At 54.9% G+C, this 13093-nt stretch overlaps 1 protein-coding gene across 5 annotated transcripts in view; it reads left to right on the top strand.

The window, feature by feature from the left end:
• Positions 1 to 13093, top strand: part of Sdk2 (sidekick cell adhesion molecule 2) — a 78049-nt gene that overhangs the window by 1148 nt on the left and 63808 nt on the right. For all 5 annotated transcript variants that reach the window (XM_015503497.2, XM_048795748.1, XM_048795754.1 and 2 more), the window contains exons 2-8: positions 474 to 668; positions 1228 to 1344; positions 2714 to 2881; positions 3837 to 3939; positions 10694 to 10870; positions 11224 to 11360; positions 11871 to 12018. In XM_015503497.2, the coding sequence (XP_015358983.2) occupies positions 474 to 668; positions 1228 to 1344; positions 2714 to 2881; positions 3837 to 3939; positions 10694 to 10870; positions 11224 to 11360; positions 11871 to 12018 (1045 nt within the window). The remainder of the gene's footprint in view (positions 1 to 473; positions 669 to 1227; positions 1345 to 2713; positions 2882 to 3836; positions 3940 to 10693; positions 10871 to 11223; positions 11361 to 11870; positions 12019 to 13093) is intronic.

The following is a 13093-nucleotide window of genomic DNA, read 5'->3' as shown; positions in this document are numbered from 1 at the left end:
ATGGGGAAGCCTCTGAGAAGAGCCCTCTGGGACCCACACAAGGGAAGCCGGTCCACCCCCAGGGGCCTCTGGAGGAACACCAGCCCTCTCCTGCCCTCCACACGGGCTCTGTGCTCAGGTGGGTTTGGGAACCCAACCTCAATGTGGAGGTGCTCAGAGACATAAAAGCCTCTGCTAAATATTGCAGTAAAAAAAAAATGTTTAAAAATCCATTTGTCCAATCCAACATTTCCAAAGTAGACTGTTCCCGATAAACCAATCTTTTAATTTTCCTAAAATCCCTACTACATCCAAAAGATTTGAGAACTGCCACTCAGGTAGCATCCTTCCCTTCTCTAGAACCAAAAGTGACGCCTCTGGGAAGGTTCTAGAGGCCAAGACACCAGGGCCCCCTTGCCCACTTCAGCCTGGCCTCTGCCCAGCAGCCCCCAGGGAGGCAGCAGGAGGCACTGACTCCGCCCCCTGACCCACAGGTGTGCCGCCGCCGTCCATCACCTGGTACAAGGACGCTGGGGTGGTAGAGGTGGAGAAGCTGCCCCGCTTCCGGCAACATGGTGACGGGGGCCTGCAGATCAGCGGCCTGGTGCCTGACGACACCGGCATGTTCCAGTGCTTCGCCCGCAACGCGGCTGGCGAGGTGCAGACCTCCACCTACCTGGCCGTCACCAGTGAGTGGGCCTCTCCCATCCTGACCCTGCCCCTGCCCCAGCCAGGGCCTTGAGAGAGCGGCGTGCCATGGGATCCCAGAAGGCCCCTGGCGCTGCAGCCTGGGGGGTGAAGTCCAGTTATGCCCACAGCTTCTGCAGGCGGAGAGAGCACCCAGAGGAAGCCCCCGGCCCTCGGGGTCCCCTGATGGCCTGGAGCCAAGGGTGGCTGCAGTGGCTCTGGGAGAGAAGGTGCTTTGGATCCAGGTCCCAGCTCTGGGCTTTCTGCTGGCCCCACGTCCCCTGAGCTGGGGAGAGGCTGAGACAGTCCTCTGGGAGCCTCCGCTCATGTCCAATGGAGGCTCATCCCGTTTGCCTTGTCACCGGGGTGTGAACTGCTCTCTAGGTCCCCTAAACAGGCCCGAGAGCCCAGGCGGGGTGTGTCCTTCCACGTGGCAGGTGGCCCAGGGAGTCCTTGGCTCTCCATCCTTCTTCCCCACACTGGAACCTCACCAAAGCCCTGCCCCCTTCCCGGCTGGGCTCCTCCCGGTGTGGCTGAAGACCTTACTGTCTCTGTCTACAGGTATCGCCCCCAACATCACCAGGGGCCCCCTGGACAGCACCGTGATCGACGGCATGTCAGTGGTGCTGACGTGTGAGACCTCGGGGGCCCCCCGGCCGGCTATCACTTGGCAGAAAGGTACATGGAGCAGACCTCCAGAAGGTGGGGCTGTGTGATCTCTAGGAGGGTCCTCAGAACTGGGTTCTGGAGCCAGCCACGTGGAGTCCCCCTGACAGTGTAAAGGCTGTGCCCTGTGCCACACAGGGCACCTCTCACTTCACAGTGCTCCGTAGGCTGCCTTGCTGGGCCTCAGGCCAGGTCCCGTCTCCACATGAATCAGTTACTCCTTCCGAGCTTCAGGGGGGCCGTCTGTGGACTGGGGACGATGACATGAGTACACGGGTGACCTGAGGACCAGGTGATAATGTCATGCGAGGCCCCGTGTTGTGCTGGTGAATGGCAGTGTTTAATAGTTACATTGTTGCTGTGGGCGCTGGGCTGTCCCTCCTCCAAGGCAGCTCAGGGGCCCCAAATGCCCGAGTGTCCACTATGTCCATCTGCCTTGTGCCCCTCCTCCTCCCCTCTGGGCACACACAGCATCAACCTCTCGCTGCACAGGCACGCACGCATGTGCACACACACTTGTTACATGCACACACGCCTGCACACACCAGCCCCTGCTCAGGACCTTCTCACAGGACTCCGGGCCCTGTCCCCAGCACCCACCCCCTGCTCTGCAGCTGTCTCCCCAGGGCCTAGGATAGTCTGGCATGCAGCAGGTGCCCACTAAGTACTTGTGGGTGGATGTGGCACAGTCACCCAGCACACAGCTGGTTCAGGTGCCTGCCCATGTGGGCACATGGACACACCCATGGGGACAGGCGGGGTGTTCTCTAAAATAAAGGGACAGAACCTGTACTCCAGGCCATCCTGCACTCACCTGTGCGTGCTCTCGGCCTCCCCCCACCCCGCCGCCTTTTTCTTTCTTTCTCTCCCTCCCACCTCCCTCTCTGCCCAGAACCCCCACCCCACCCCAGGGCAGGCACTGGGCCCCCTGAGTGCCCCTGCAGGTCAGTCTGACAGGGGCTGTGTCCCACGCCATGTCTCTCTGTCCTTTCCCTGCTCCTTGCCCTCCCGTCCATCACTGTCCTCTGCTCCGCTAAAGGTGACTCTCCAAACACATCCTGTCGCGAGATGTCATCACCAACTTGTCACCTGTCTCCCCAACCCTCCTGCCCAGCTGCCCCTCACCACCATCGGGAGACAGTGTGTGGCCTTCTCTAGCCAAGGGCAGACAGTGTGGCAGTGAAGTCACGCAGGAGGCTGGGCCGCAGGTGCTGCCCTGTAGCCCCGGGGCCCTGTGCGGCCCCCGCCCTGCTCCCAGCCCTTGTAGCATCTCCAGAGCGAGGTGTCTGCCCAAGGCCACCTGGAGCAGCCAGGCTTGGGGGATGTGCCACTGCAGGGCTGGGAGCTGCAGGCTGAGCCCCACCCGCTGTGTCACCCCCAGGGGAGCGCATCTTGGCCAGCGGCTCTGTCCAGCTGCCCCGCTTCACGCTGCTGGAGTCGGGCAGCCTGCTCATCAGCCCCACGCACATCTCCGACGCGGGGACCTACACCTGTTTGGCGACCAACTCTCGGGGTGTCGATGAGGCCTCGGCAGACCTGGTGGTGTGGGGTGAGTGTCCACGGCCGGGGGGCCTATAGGTCTGTGCGTGACGGTGTGCACCCCTGCGGGTGCCCGCAACACAGGGAGGGACACCTACGGGACTCACACAGTGGCAGTGTCTCCACGCCGGCATCTCTGTCCCAGCCAGGGCCCTTCCTATCCGAGGGACAGTGACGAGTTAATTCAGAGGCCAGGGACCAGGAGATGAATGAAGGTTCTACAATGAGGCCACAGGCTGGAGAGTGGGGGCCATGCTTGGCTGAGCTGGGGTGACAGAGAGCTGCCTTCACATACTTGAGGGCAGAAACCAGCAGACTTTTTTTTCCGTAAAGGACCAAATAGGAAATATTTTGGGCTTTGTGGGCCAGACGGAATCCATCCCAGCTGCCCTGTAACCTCCCTGATGTCCAGAGAGCTGCCGCAGACGGTATCTAACCCAGTGGGCGTGGCCGGGTTCCAGGAAGAGCTTATCGGCCCCCTGGGCCACCTGCCGGCTTGGCCCACAGCCTGCAGCATGCTGACCCCTAGTGTAAGGGGACTTTGCAAGCCACCCTCCAACTTGGGATCCACGCCCAAGACTCACGTGCCTGTGGGCTACATGCCCAGACCCAGAGGGGGCCTGGGGTACAGCACTAAACTGGACACCACAGACCCATCTCACTCTGGGGGGCCACTGACAGGCTGGGCCCGGGGCCCTGACCACCTCAGGTTTCTGTTTCTCTGACCCTCAGATGATTTGTGAGCAAAGTTAAGAGCCCCTCTGTGAACATGGCTTCCAAGAGTCGCCTTGTCTTGGAAGCACATTGTTCCGTTGAAGCCCTGGGACTCCCCCGCAGCACAGCTGTCCAGGTGCCCGACCTGCCTGCATCTGCTTAGCCTCCGGCCACAAAGCCACGGATCCCGAACAGTGCCCTTCCACACACCCGTGCCCTTGGGGTCACACGCCGTCTCTGCTGTCTTTCAGCCCGGACCCGCATCACCAAGCCTCCCCAGGACCAGAGCGTCATCAAGGGAACCCAGGCCTCCATGATGTGCGGAGCCACGCACGACCCCCGAGTGACCATCAGGTAGGAACTCCACTGTGGTCTGCCCCAGGCAGGAGGGACAACAGAGCTGAGGGGACAGCATGTAGCCGGGCGGTGGCAAGGCTTGGGGTGGGCATCGTGTCTGGGGCCACTTATAGGGTTGGGGTGTGCAGACTTCTAAACACACACCCTGGCACTGGGCTGCCTTGCGCTGAGTTCAGGCAGTGTCCACAGCGGGGGGAATAGAGGAAGGGAGTAGAAACAGGAGCAGAAGAGGAAGGGAGGAGGAGGAGAGGACAGGCGGACGGGGAGGAGGAAGGCTCAGCAGCTCTCCGTGGTCTGCGACCTCACTGCCGGCGCCTCCCTGAAGTGCCCCGAGTCTTAGTCCCTCTGGCCAACGTGACGTGGCCTGGTTCATTGAAGCCCCGAAGGGTCTGCTCACCTTATGTTAGAATCCCCAGCAGAGGGATCTGGGTAGGAAGACGCAGAGGCAGCCGTAGGGCTGAGGCAGGAGTCGACCCCTGGGGGACCCTCCAAGGGAGCAGGGGCGGGGAGGTGCCAGAATGAGGTCATCCTGACCATGGGAAAGCCGGGACCCTGGCCTGCAGGGCTCAGTCCTGCTTTGGAAGAGGTGGGGACGGCCAGCTGTGGACAGAAGCAGCCAAGAAGGGGTGCAAAAGTCAGGACCCCTCCCGGGCTTGGAAGGGTGACACCTGGGCCAACCCCCCGAAGGCTTCATGCACTGAAACCAGGAGGACAGAGCACTGGGCTCTCCCCTGAGCTCCAGAAGGCCCAGGAACAGATGAATCTGCTTCCTTAGAAATGAAGGTTCCCATCGGTGCCTTCTCTGCTCAGTGAGCAATGTCCTGGGAAGCCACTGGTACCTAGATGGGAGGGACCTGGAGAAATGGCCTCCCCTGCTCCACCAGGCTACTGCGTCCTGGGGCGCCATCTGGCGGCCACAGAGCCAGGAAGGTCTTCACAGCCACAGGAAGCCAGACCCTGGGGCCAGGGGTTCAGGGAGCTCTGGCTTTGAACAGCACTGCTTCTCAGGGCGCATGGCGGCCCCAGAGGGGAAACCCAACACGGAGTGAGACCATGGACCAGGCTGTCTTCATTTCTGGGTTTATTAGATTTTTCTTTAAAAAATCAATATACTAGCTGTGAAAAGGTCCTCAGAGAGAAGCCACATAGAATCCTGCTGTGAGTCTCAGGGACATGATGTCGCACGTAGCACCTTCTATATTTTTAGCTTCCATTAATTGAAAAACTATGATAACAAAAAGTTACGTTGATTTGGTAACAGTTCAGATTTATTGATAAAAATGTCATCAACTCCTATGCGACTTGCATATTTTGCTCCTTCTCTACAAATTATTCTTTTTTTTAATGTTTTTTAAATTGTTGATGGACCTTTATTTTATTCATTTATTCATATGTGGCGCTGAGAGTCTAACCTAGTGCCTCACACGTGCTAGGCAAAGGCTCTACCCTGAGCCACCACCCAGCCCATTCTCTACATAATTCTTGATGCATGAAGGGATTCAAAGCTCTCGTGCAATAGTTTTGTAGACCCACCCTCTTGGGACCCCCCCAGCAACCTCCAGGTGGTGAGTCCCTGCTCCAGTTTACAGAAGGGGGTCCTCACCTGGAATGAAAGTAATCAGCCAGGACAATCTTTTAAGATGGGAGGAGAGAGCAGAATTGATCCTTCACCACCACCACCCACCCTACAAGTGGCAGAGTCGATACCCAAAGTCAGCCTTCACCTCCTCTCCCAGCCCATCTTGTCTAGATGGTGGGAACATGGCCCTGCATCTTCTGAAGCTAAATCTTAATAGCTCAATGGCTATTTTTTTAAAAAATAGCATTTTTAAAGCTCCCCAGACAATTCTTATCATGTCCCCAGGATTGAAACCCCTGTTCCAGTTGGGCACAGTGGCCCACACATGTAATCCCAGATTCTCAGGAGGCTGAGTCAGAAGGATCTCAAGTTGGAGGCCAGCCTGGGCAACTTAGCAAGACTCTGTATCATCATTAAAAAAAAAAAAAACCTCCAAAACTCCTATTCTAGCTGCAAAGCTGCAAAACTCAACAGGGTCCCCTGAGCAGAAAGGATGTGAACAATCAGATGAAAGCAACGTGGAGCCACTTGACCCTGAGTGATACATGCCCAGAATCAAGCCAGGTTCCAGGCTCGAGGGGCTGGGCAGGTGCAGGCTTCAACATGAAATCCTCCAAGACCATTCTAGAAAGAAATGCTTCTATTTGGAATCTGGCCCCAGATTCAGACCAAACTGGAACAATCCACTTTTAACCATTATTAATATTAATATTTTTATTATATAATAAATATTTTTAGGCTGCCTCTCCCTCTGGAGATGCCTGCATTCTCTCTTGAATATGTATCTGCTTTCCTAAATAAATCTGTCCCTGTCTCTGGTGCCTGCTAAAATTCTTTTCTGTCACGTACACCAAGGACCCCATTTGTCCTGAGTCAAGGTTCCCCCATTTCAGGATCTCCTCCAGGGGACATAAAGTTGAGTGACATGCAAACAGGTCTATGTGGAGCAGAGCATCCTTGGAGCACCCAGGGCGTGGATGGTGGACCTGAATGGGTGTGGATGGTGGACCTGAATGTCCCCCAGGTACATCCATCCAACATTTCCTTCCACCCAGGGCTGACCCTGCACCCACGTAACGGTACATCTAGGCCGGCGGATGCCCTGGGATCCTTCTGCCCTCCCCATATCTACTGCTTTCTCGTAATTGCGTCTTTAGAAATAATCTGTGCTGATGATGACAGCCGAGTTCTCAGAACGCCCTATTCTTCCTCACTTCCTTCTCCATGCACCATTTACAAATGGAAAACCCCAAAACCCAGCGACCCATCATTGTTTAGGATACACGTTCCAAGCCCTGGTCACGCAAACAGGCCCTTGCTCTGCTGGCCAGCTCCCTCTGCCGCCTCCTCTCCCAGAGCCCACCTGGGCAACTTCTGAGGCCAGCCTCCTTACACTGAGAGTTCTTCCAAAGTGCCTCCCAAAAAACAAAAACAAAAAAATTAAATTACACAACAAATCCATTCCATTGTAGGAGGCCAACATAGAAAATGCAGATGAACTGAGACAGAGAAGGGGGAAAGTAGCGTTATCAGTTCCTTTTAATTAGACGTAACTGTAGTCATGCTTGGCTGCTTTTCTTTTTACATCTTTGGACTGGACCCAGGGCCTTGCACATGCTAGGAAAGTGCTCTGTCACCACGCTCTGTCCCCAGTTGTTTTTATCTTTTGTGACAGGGACTTGCTAAGTTGCTGAGGCTGGCCTTGAACTTGCCATCCTCCTGCTCAGCCTCCTGAGTCCCTGGGGTCACAGGCCTGCGCCACTTGGGTACCATTTTTAACAACCAGCAACACACTGTTCCTCGGCTTTTTTCTCAAGAACCTGGTCCCAGGACAATAAATATTTTTTTATCAACTCAATTACTCAATTACTCAGGAGTTCATTGTATGGCTGGAGTGTGATTTCTGTTACCCGTTCCTTAGTCCTGGGTATTTGGATTATTTCTAAATGTTTGCTAATATGAGGAAATCTCATTATGAACGTCCTTGTAACTGAATATTTTTACATGTCTTTGATTTTCTGAGGACTATTATTATATAAGGCTAAGAGGGCCTCTAAAGCCCTCATCAAAATTTCTTAACAGCAATTACATAATTGCAGATTATTTTGGAAAATTTCTGCCCCATCTGAGTCCCATAGACTTGGGGGTTGTCTTGTTGTTGTTGTTGTTTTTAACCTTTATTTATGGAACTTCTTGGTAAGAACATGCTTAGTTTCGAAAAAGCCACCAGGACTGTTTTCCAAAGGGGTGGTGGCATCATTTCACACTCCCACCAGCAGCAAGCGAGTCCCCGGCCACACGTGGTTCCATGTTCTGGGGTCTGCTGTTCCTGCAGCTGGGTGGTGGAGCTTGCTCTTGTGATAATTCGCATTCCCTGCTGGCTCTGCTGGGGCCTCTTCCCGTGCGTTGTTTATCTTCTGTGTCTTCTTGGAGGCTGTCCGTCAAGGACGTCGGCCCAGTTCCTAATCCGGTTGACCATTGCCTTATGGTTAAGAGTTCTCTGTATATTTTGGACAGCAGTGCTCTATCAGGTGCTCCTCATACAAATATTTCCTCCCCGTCTGCAGTTTCTCCCTTTTTTTCTCTCTTGACACTATCAAAGAGCAGAAATTGTTCATTTCTACTTTTTTCTCATTTTTAAATATCTAATTAATTTTGAATTTTTTTAATTTTAACCCAGTTTACCAATTATTTCTTCCATGGATCATGCCTCTGGTCCAAAAAGTCAGCATTAAACCCCGGGGCACCTAGATTCTCTCTGTTATCTTCTGGGAGTTTTAGAGGTTGGCATCTCATGTGTGATCCGTTTTGAGTTAATGTTTGTGAAGGGGATAAGGTCAGCTCTGTGGCTAGAGCCTTTTTGTTTGTTTGTTTGTTGTTGCATGTTGTTTGTCCAGTTGTTCCAGCACCAGTTGTTGATAAGACTCCTTCCTTTTATTTTTGCCTTTTTGTTTTTGTTCTCATTCTGCTTTCATGGAACCTATTTGTTGGAGAAACCAGGTTCTATAACACAGGTCAGCAAACTCTTTCTGCAAAGGGTCAGACAGAGAGTTACTATTTTAGGCTTTGAGAGCTGTAGGAACTTCGTCATAACCCCAGAAGCAGACCTAGACAACATGTCAACAAATGGACATGAGTGTTGCAATAAAGCTTTATTTACACAAACAAATGGTGGGCCAAAGTTTGCGGACCCCACTGTAGATTCCATAGTCTGGGTTTGGCTAACTACTTTCTCATGTGCTCACTTGTTCTTCTGTCCCCTGAATTCCTGATTAGATTTAAGTTCAGTGACTTGGCACAAATCCTTTGCAGTCAATGATATATGCCTCCTGACATGCCACATCCTGACGCAAAGAGAGTCTGCCGCCCCAGGTTGTTTCCTAAGCAGCAATCACTCTGTGCAACTAGATTTGCTTTTAAGGAAACCCCTGCCCATCCCTGGATTGCTGACAAGGAGGATTCTTTTCTAGATAAAGAGATGAATGGAAGGTTATTACTGTTGTCAGTTTGTAACTAGGTACTGAAAGCCTTGAGAATTAACTGAGCAATTTCATTGCTGATCATTTGTCCTTGAGGAAGGGATTTGGGAGACATGTGCATATTTTGCCATTAAGGATGTTCCTCACAGCATTAACTACAGCCTCTGAAGAAAAGGAGCCAAACTGTACGCTCAATGAGAGGACATCAGCTCAATGACAGGGGTCGTGTGAAAACGCCCTCCTCTGGTTTAAAAAAGCATGGTGGAATTGTCACGGCCAAAGGAGCAGGTGAAATTTTGCTGAGTGGACAAGGTAGCTTTAAAAATAGGATAGATGGATTGAAGCTCAGATGACGGATGGGTGGATGGAGGGAAGCTCGGATGGATGGGTGGGTGGATGGATGGATGGATAAAAGCAAGCTTGGATGGATGGATAGATGGATGGATGGAAGGATCACTAGAAATCATTGATGTAAATTTGCTGTGTCAGTAAAAATATTGATGTTTGACTTTTACTGACCTCCTGCATGTTTCCGGCAGCACTCTGAGTGTTTTATGGCTCTGCATCCTAGGGCCACCCTGTGAGGGGGGTGGCTTTAGTTCCCACATATTCCAGGTGAGAAACAGAGGCCCAGCAAGGTTAAGGAAACTTGCCCAAGGTCACAAAGCTGATGCGTGGTGGAGGCAGCCCTTGACCTGGGGGTCTGACTCTGGAACTGTCCCTCTGCAGGACACCACCTGTCCAGGCACACAGGGAGAAGAGTCTAGAAGATCATTTATGGGTTCATCATCATTCCCTGGCCCTAGGAAACCTTCAAGTTTCTTTTGTCCTTTTCCTTTATCCTTCACTAATTTTTTTCTTATCTGTACTTTCCACTTCTCGGTTGGTTTCTCTTTTAGACTTGGTTTAAAATATTGCCGATGCGCTCTCTCTAGCAATCTTACATTCTCCAACTCTGGATACTTCTAGCCCCCCGTGCCCACCATCCCGAGCCCCGGGTGATCCCTCATGCCAACTTTCCCTGGGGGGACAGCGCAGCATCCTGCCCCCTCAGAGCTGGCCCTCCAAGTGTGTTGACGGGGACGGTAATGGCTGTATTTCCTCTAGGACAATTCCAGAGGAGATATTTCTTACTGTCAGGCACGGGCCCGTGTGTAATTTCTCAAGTCCCCCTTTGTACCGACTGACCGAAGCTAAAGTGATTTTTTGGACACTGAAGTCAATTTGTCACAGTGATGCATTGATCTAATGATCCCCCTCATAAAACTAATTCCAAAATGCAGTCTATGTGGGAACTCTAATTCCTTTTCCAGTGGTGATCTTTTCCCCTCTGCAGAAGCATCCCTTCTGCTGGCTCTTTTGTGCTGCGTGTTTTGCAATGGCCTCTGGCCAAAAGCAACAACGCTTTGACCCAGACCTGAACCCAAGGTGTAAATGACCAATAATGACTTCAGTTTGCAGTGCCCGCTGGCCGCAGGAATGACGGGCTTGGGGCTTCGCTCTCCCCGTCTCCCTCCAGGCCCGCGTCCTGCCCGAGCCCTGCGTCCTGCCTGAGCCCCGCCAGCCCCAGAGGAACCCCTGCAGCCTTGGGATGGTCCCCACCCGGCTGGCACTGTCTTTCCAGGACAGATTTGGGAGGGGCTCCCCGGGGTCCACCCCTCTGTCCCTCCTTACTGGCACCTCCTGCCCTCAGGTACGTGTGGGAGAAAGACGGGGCCACCCTGGCCACGGAGAGCAACCCCCGCATCCGCCTGGACAAGAACGGCTCCCTGCACATCTCGCAGACCTGGTCAGGGGACATTGGCATGTACACCTGCCGGGTGCTGTCAGCCGGTGGCAATGATTCCCGCAGTGCCCACCTCCGTGTCAGGTAAGGACAGCCCTCCCCGGTGCTGTGGAACAAGGGACATGCAGACATGGCAGTGGGGAGGCCAGAGCCAACCCACTCCCTTTAGTGAGGACGCAGGACCAGCCTGTGTCCTCCAGGTCATTCCCTCAGCTCAGCGAGGCCCCGGTCAAGAGCAGGCATCTGGTGGGGTTTGGAGCAGTGGGCCTCATTTCCAGAGAGAAGACCCCCACCCACTGGACGGCCCAGAGGCCACGCTCTCCCTCTGAGCACGAGGTGTCCTGGAAATGCAGGGCCACCCAACCCAAGTCTGCGCGGCCCTGTCACCTGACCGTGGGCCACTCAGGGCCAGGCCTCTGCACACATCTGTCTTGCAGGCAACTGCCCCACGCCCCTGAGCACCCCGTGGCCACGCTCAGCACCGTGGAGAGGAGGGCCATCAACCTGACGTGGGCCAAGCCCTTCGACGGCAACAGCCCGCTCCTCCGCTACGTCCTGGAGATGTCTGAGAACAGTAAGGTCCCCGTGGCCCTCCTGCGCCCTCCACAGCAGCCCAGGCCAGCGGAGGGCTGGGGCCTTCCACATGTGGCTCTGGCCTGGCTGCCCACAGCTGGCTCTGGGACCCGTAGGTCCTTCCTCCCCATGCAAAGGGAACATGGCTTCTTCCTGAGTCACGGTGACAGGGACTGAGATGGCGCACAGGACAGTCCACAGGGGTGGTGGCTTTTATTCTTATCTTTCTTCTCCCAGCTGCTCACTTCAAAATGAGCAGGTGTGACCCGGGCAGCGGTCTGCGAGGGCCTCCCAATCCCGTGAGCCCTTGCTTCCTCCCAGCCCCCTCCAGCCCCCAGGAATCCTGGGCTAATGGGACCCAGAATGATGACCTCGTGGGCGGCTGCTGGACCAGCAGGGAGGCCCTCACTCCTCTGCAGGCCAGAATGAGGCCGGACCCTGCTAGGAAGGAAGGTAGGACATGAGTCCGGTCCCCCGAGACGCCCATCTGCGCCCCACTCTCTCCCTGCAGATGCCCCCTGGACCACACTCCTGGCCAGCGTGGATCCGGAAGCCACCTCCGTGATGGTCAAGGGCCTGGTCCCCGCACGCTCCTACCAGTTCCGTCTTTGTGCCGTGAACGACGTGGGCAAAGGACAGTTCAGCAAGGACACAGAGAGGTGAGGGAGAGGGTGTCCCTGCGGTGTCTGCTGGACTCCACGGGGTAGGGCTCCCCGGGCTGCCGACAGCCCACCAGGGACAGCTCCTGGGTCAGCTCCTCTCTGCTCCCCCTGGGTGGGATGGGGTGGTGCCACTCATGATGACCACCGTGGGTGGCGTGAGGACACCGTGAGCTGCCCCAGGCAGAGACGGCCGTGATGGGCACCAGCCAACTTCCCTAAGCCTGCGCTCTGCCGGTTCCGAGACTCCCTCATTCTGCTCCCCAGCCCCGGGGGCTGCAGCCATGTTAAAGGGGCACAGAGCTCCAGAGGGGTGCAGGGTCCCACAGGTGTCCTTGCCCAACACCTCTCATCGCACCAGAGCGGGGAGGGTCCAGGAAAGCTTTGATGAGTTTGAATCAAAACAACAGGTGGTCCCTATCAAAGCCTCAGGCAGTGATACCCGTTCACGTGGAAGAAATCCTACCCAACGCCACCCGCAGGACAAACAGCCACCTCACTGAGAAAGATGTCAATGTCATGGGACAGACCAGACCCACTCATGTGATTTGTGACACAAATCACACGCACCAGAGCTGGGCCCCAGGCTCTTCAAAGGACACTCTGGGTGCCTATGAAGAGACCCCTGGCTGATGTCAAGCACTGTGGGTTTGCATGGCTCAAGTCTCTGACGTTCACTCAAGTGACACCCCCATGGGGTGGCAGGGGTGACACTAACAAGAACAGGCCCTGACAGGTGCCAGCCCAGCACGGGGAGCAGGAGAATTTACAGAGGCTCACTGTTAGTTGAGCACCTGCTATGCGCCAGGCTGTGTTTGGAGCCAGGGAGGTGGTGAGGTGGACAAAGGGCCGTGGCCCCAGAATCCCAACAGGGAGACGCAGGGTGCAGGGAGCCACCCGCCCACGCGCCTGCCTGGCCTTCCTGCGCCTCTGAGTCATCGTCCTAATGAACCTGCATGCTCAGGGCTCTGAGTCACCCCACTTCAGCCTGCGTGGAAACAGGAGGCGCAGTGCGGCTGGGGAGCCATCCATCAGGAGGCAAGAACATAAAAATAAACAAACAGGAGCGGCATCC

Source organism: Marmota marmota, unplaced genomic scaffold (genome assembly GCF_001458135.2).
Source record: "Marmota marmota marmota unplaced genomic scaffold, marMar, whole genome shotgun sequence".
Lineage (NCBI taxonomy): Eukaryota > Metazoa > Chordata > Mammalia > Rodentia > Sciuridae > Marmota > Marmota marmota.
This window is presented reverse-complemented; position numbering and strand designations above follow the sequence as displayed.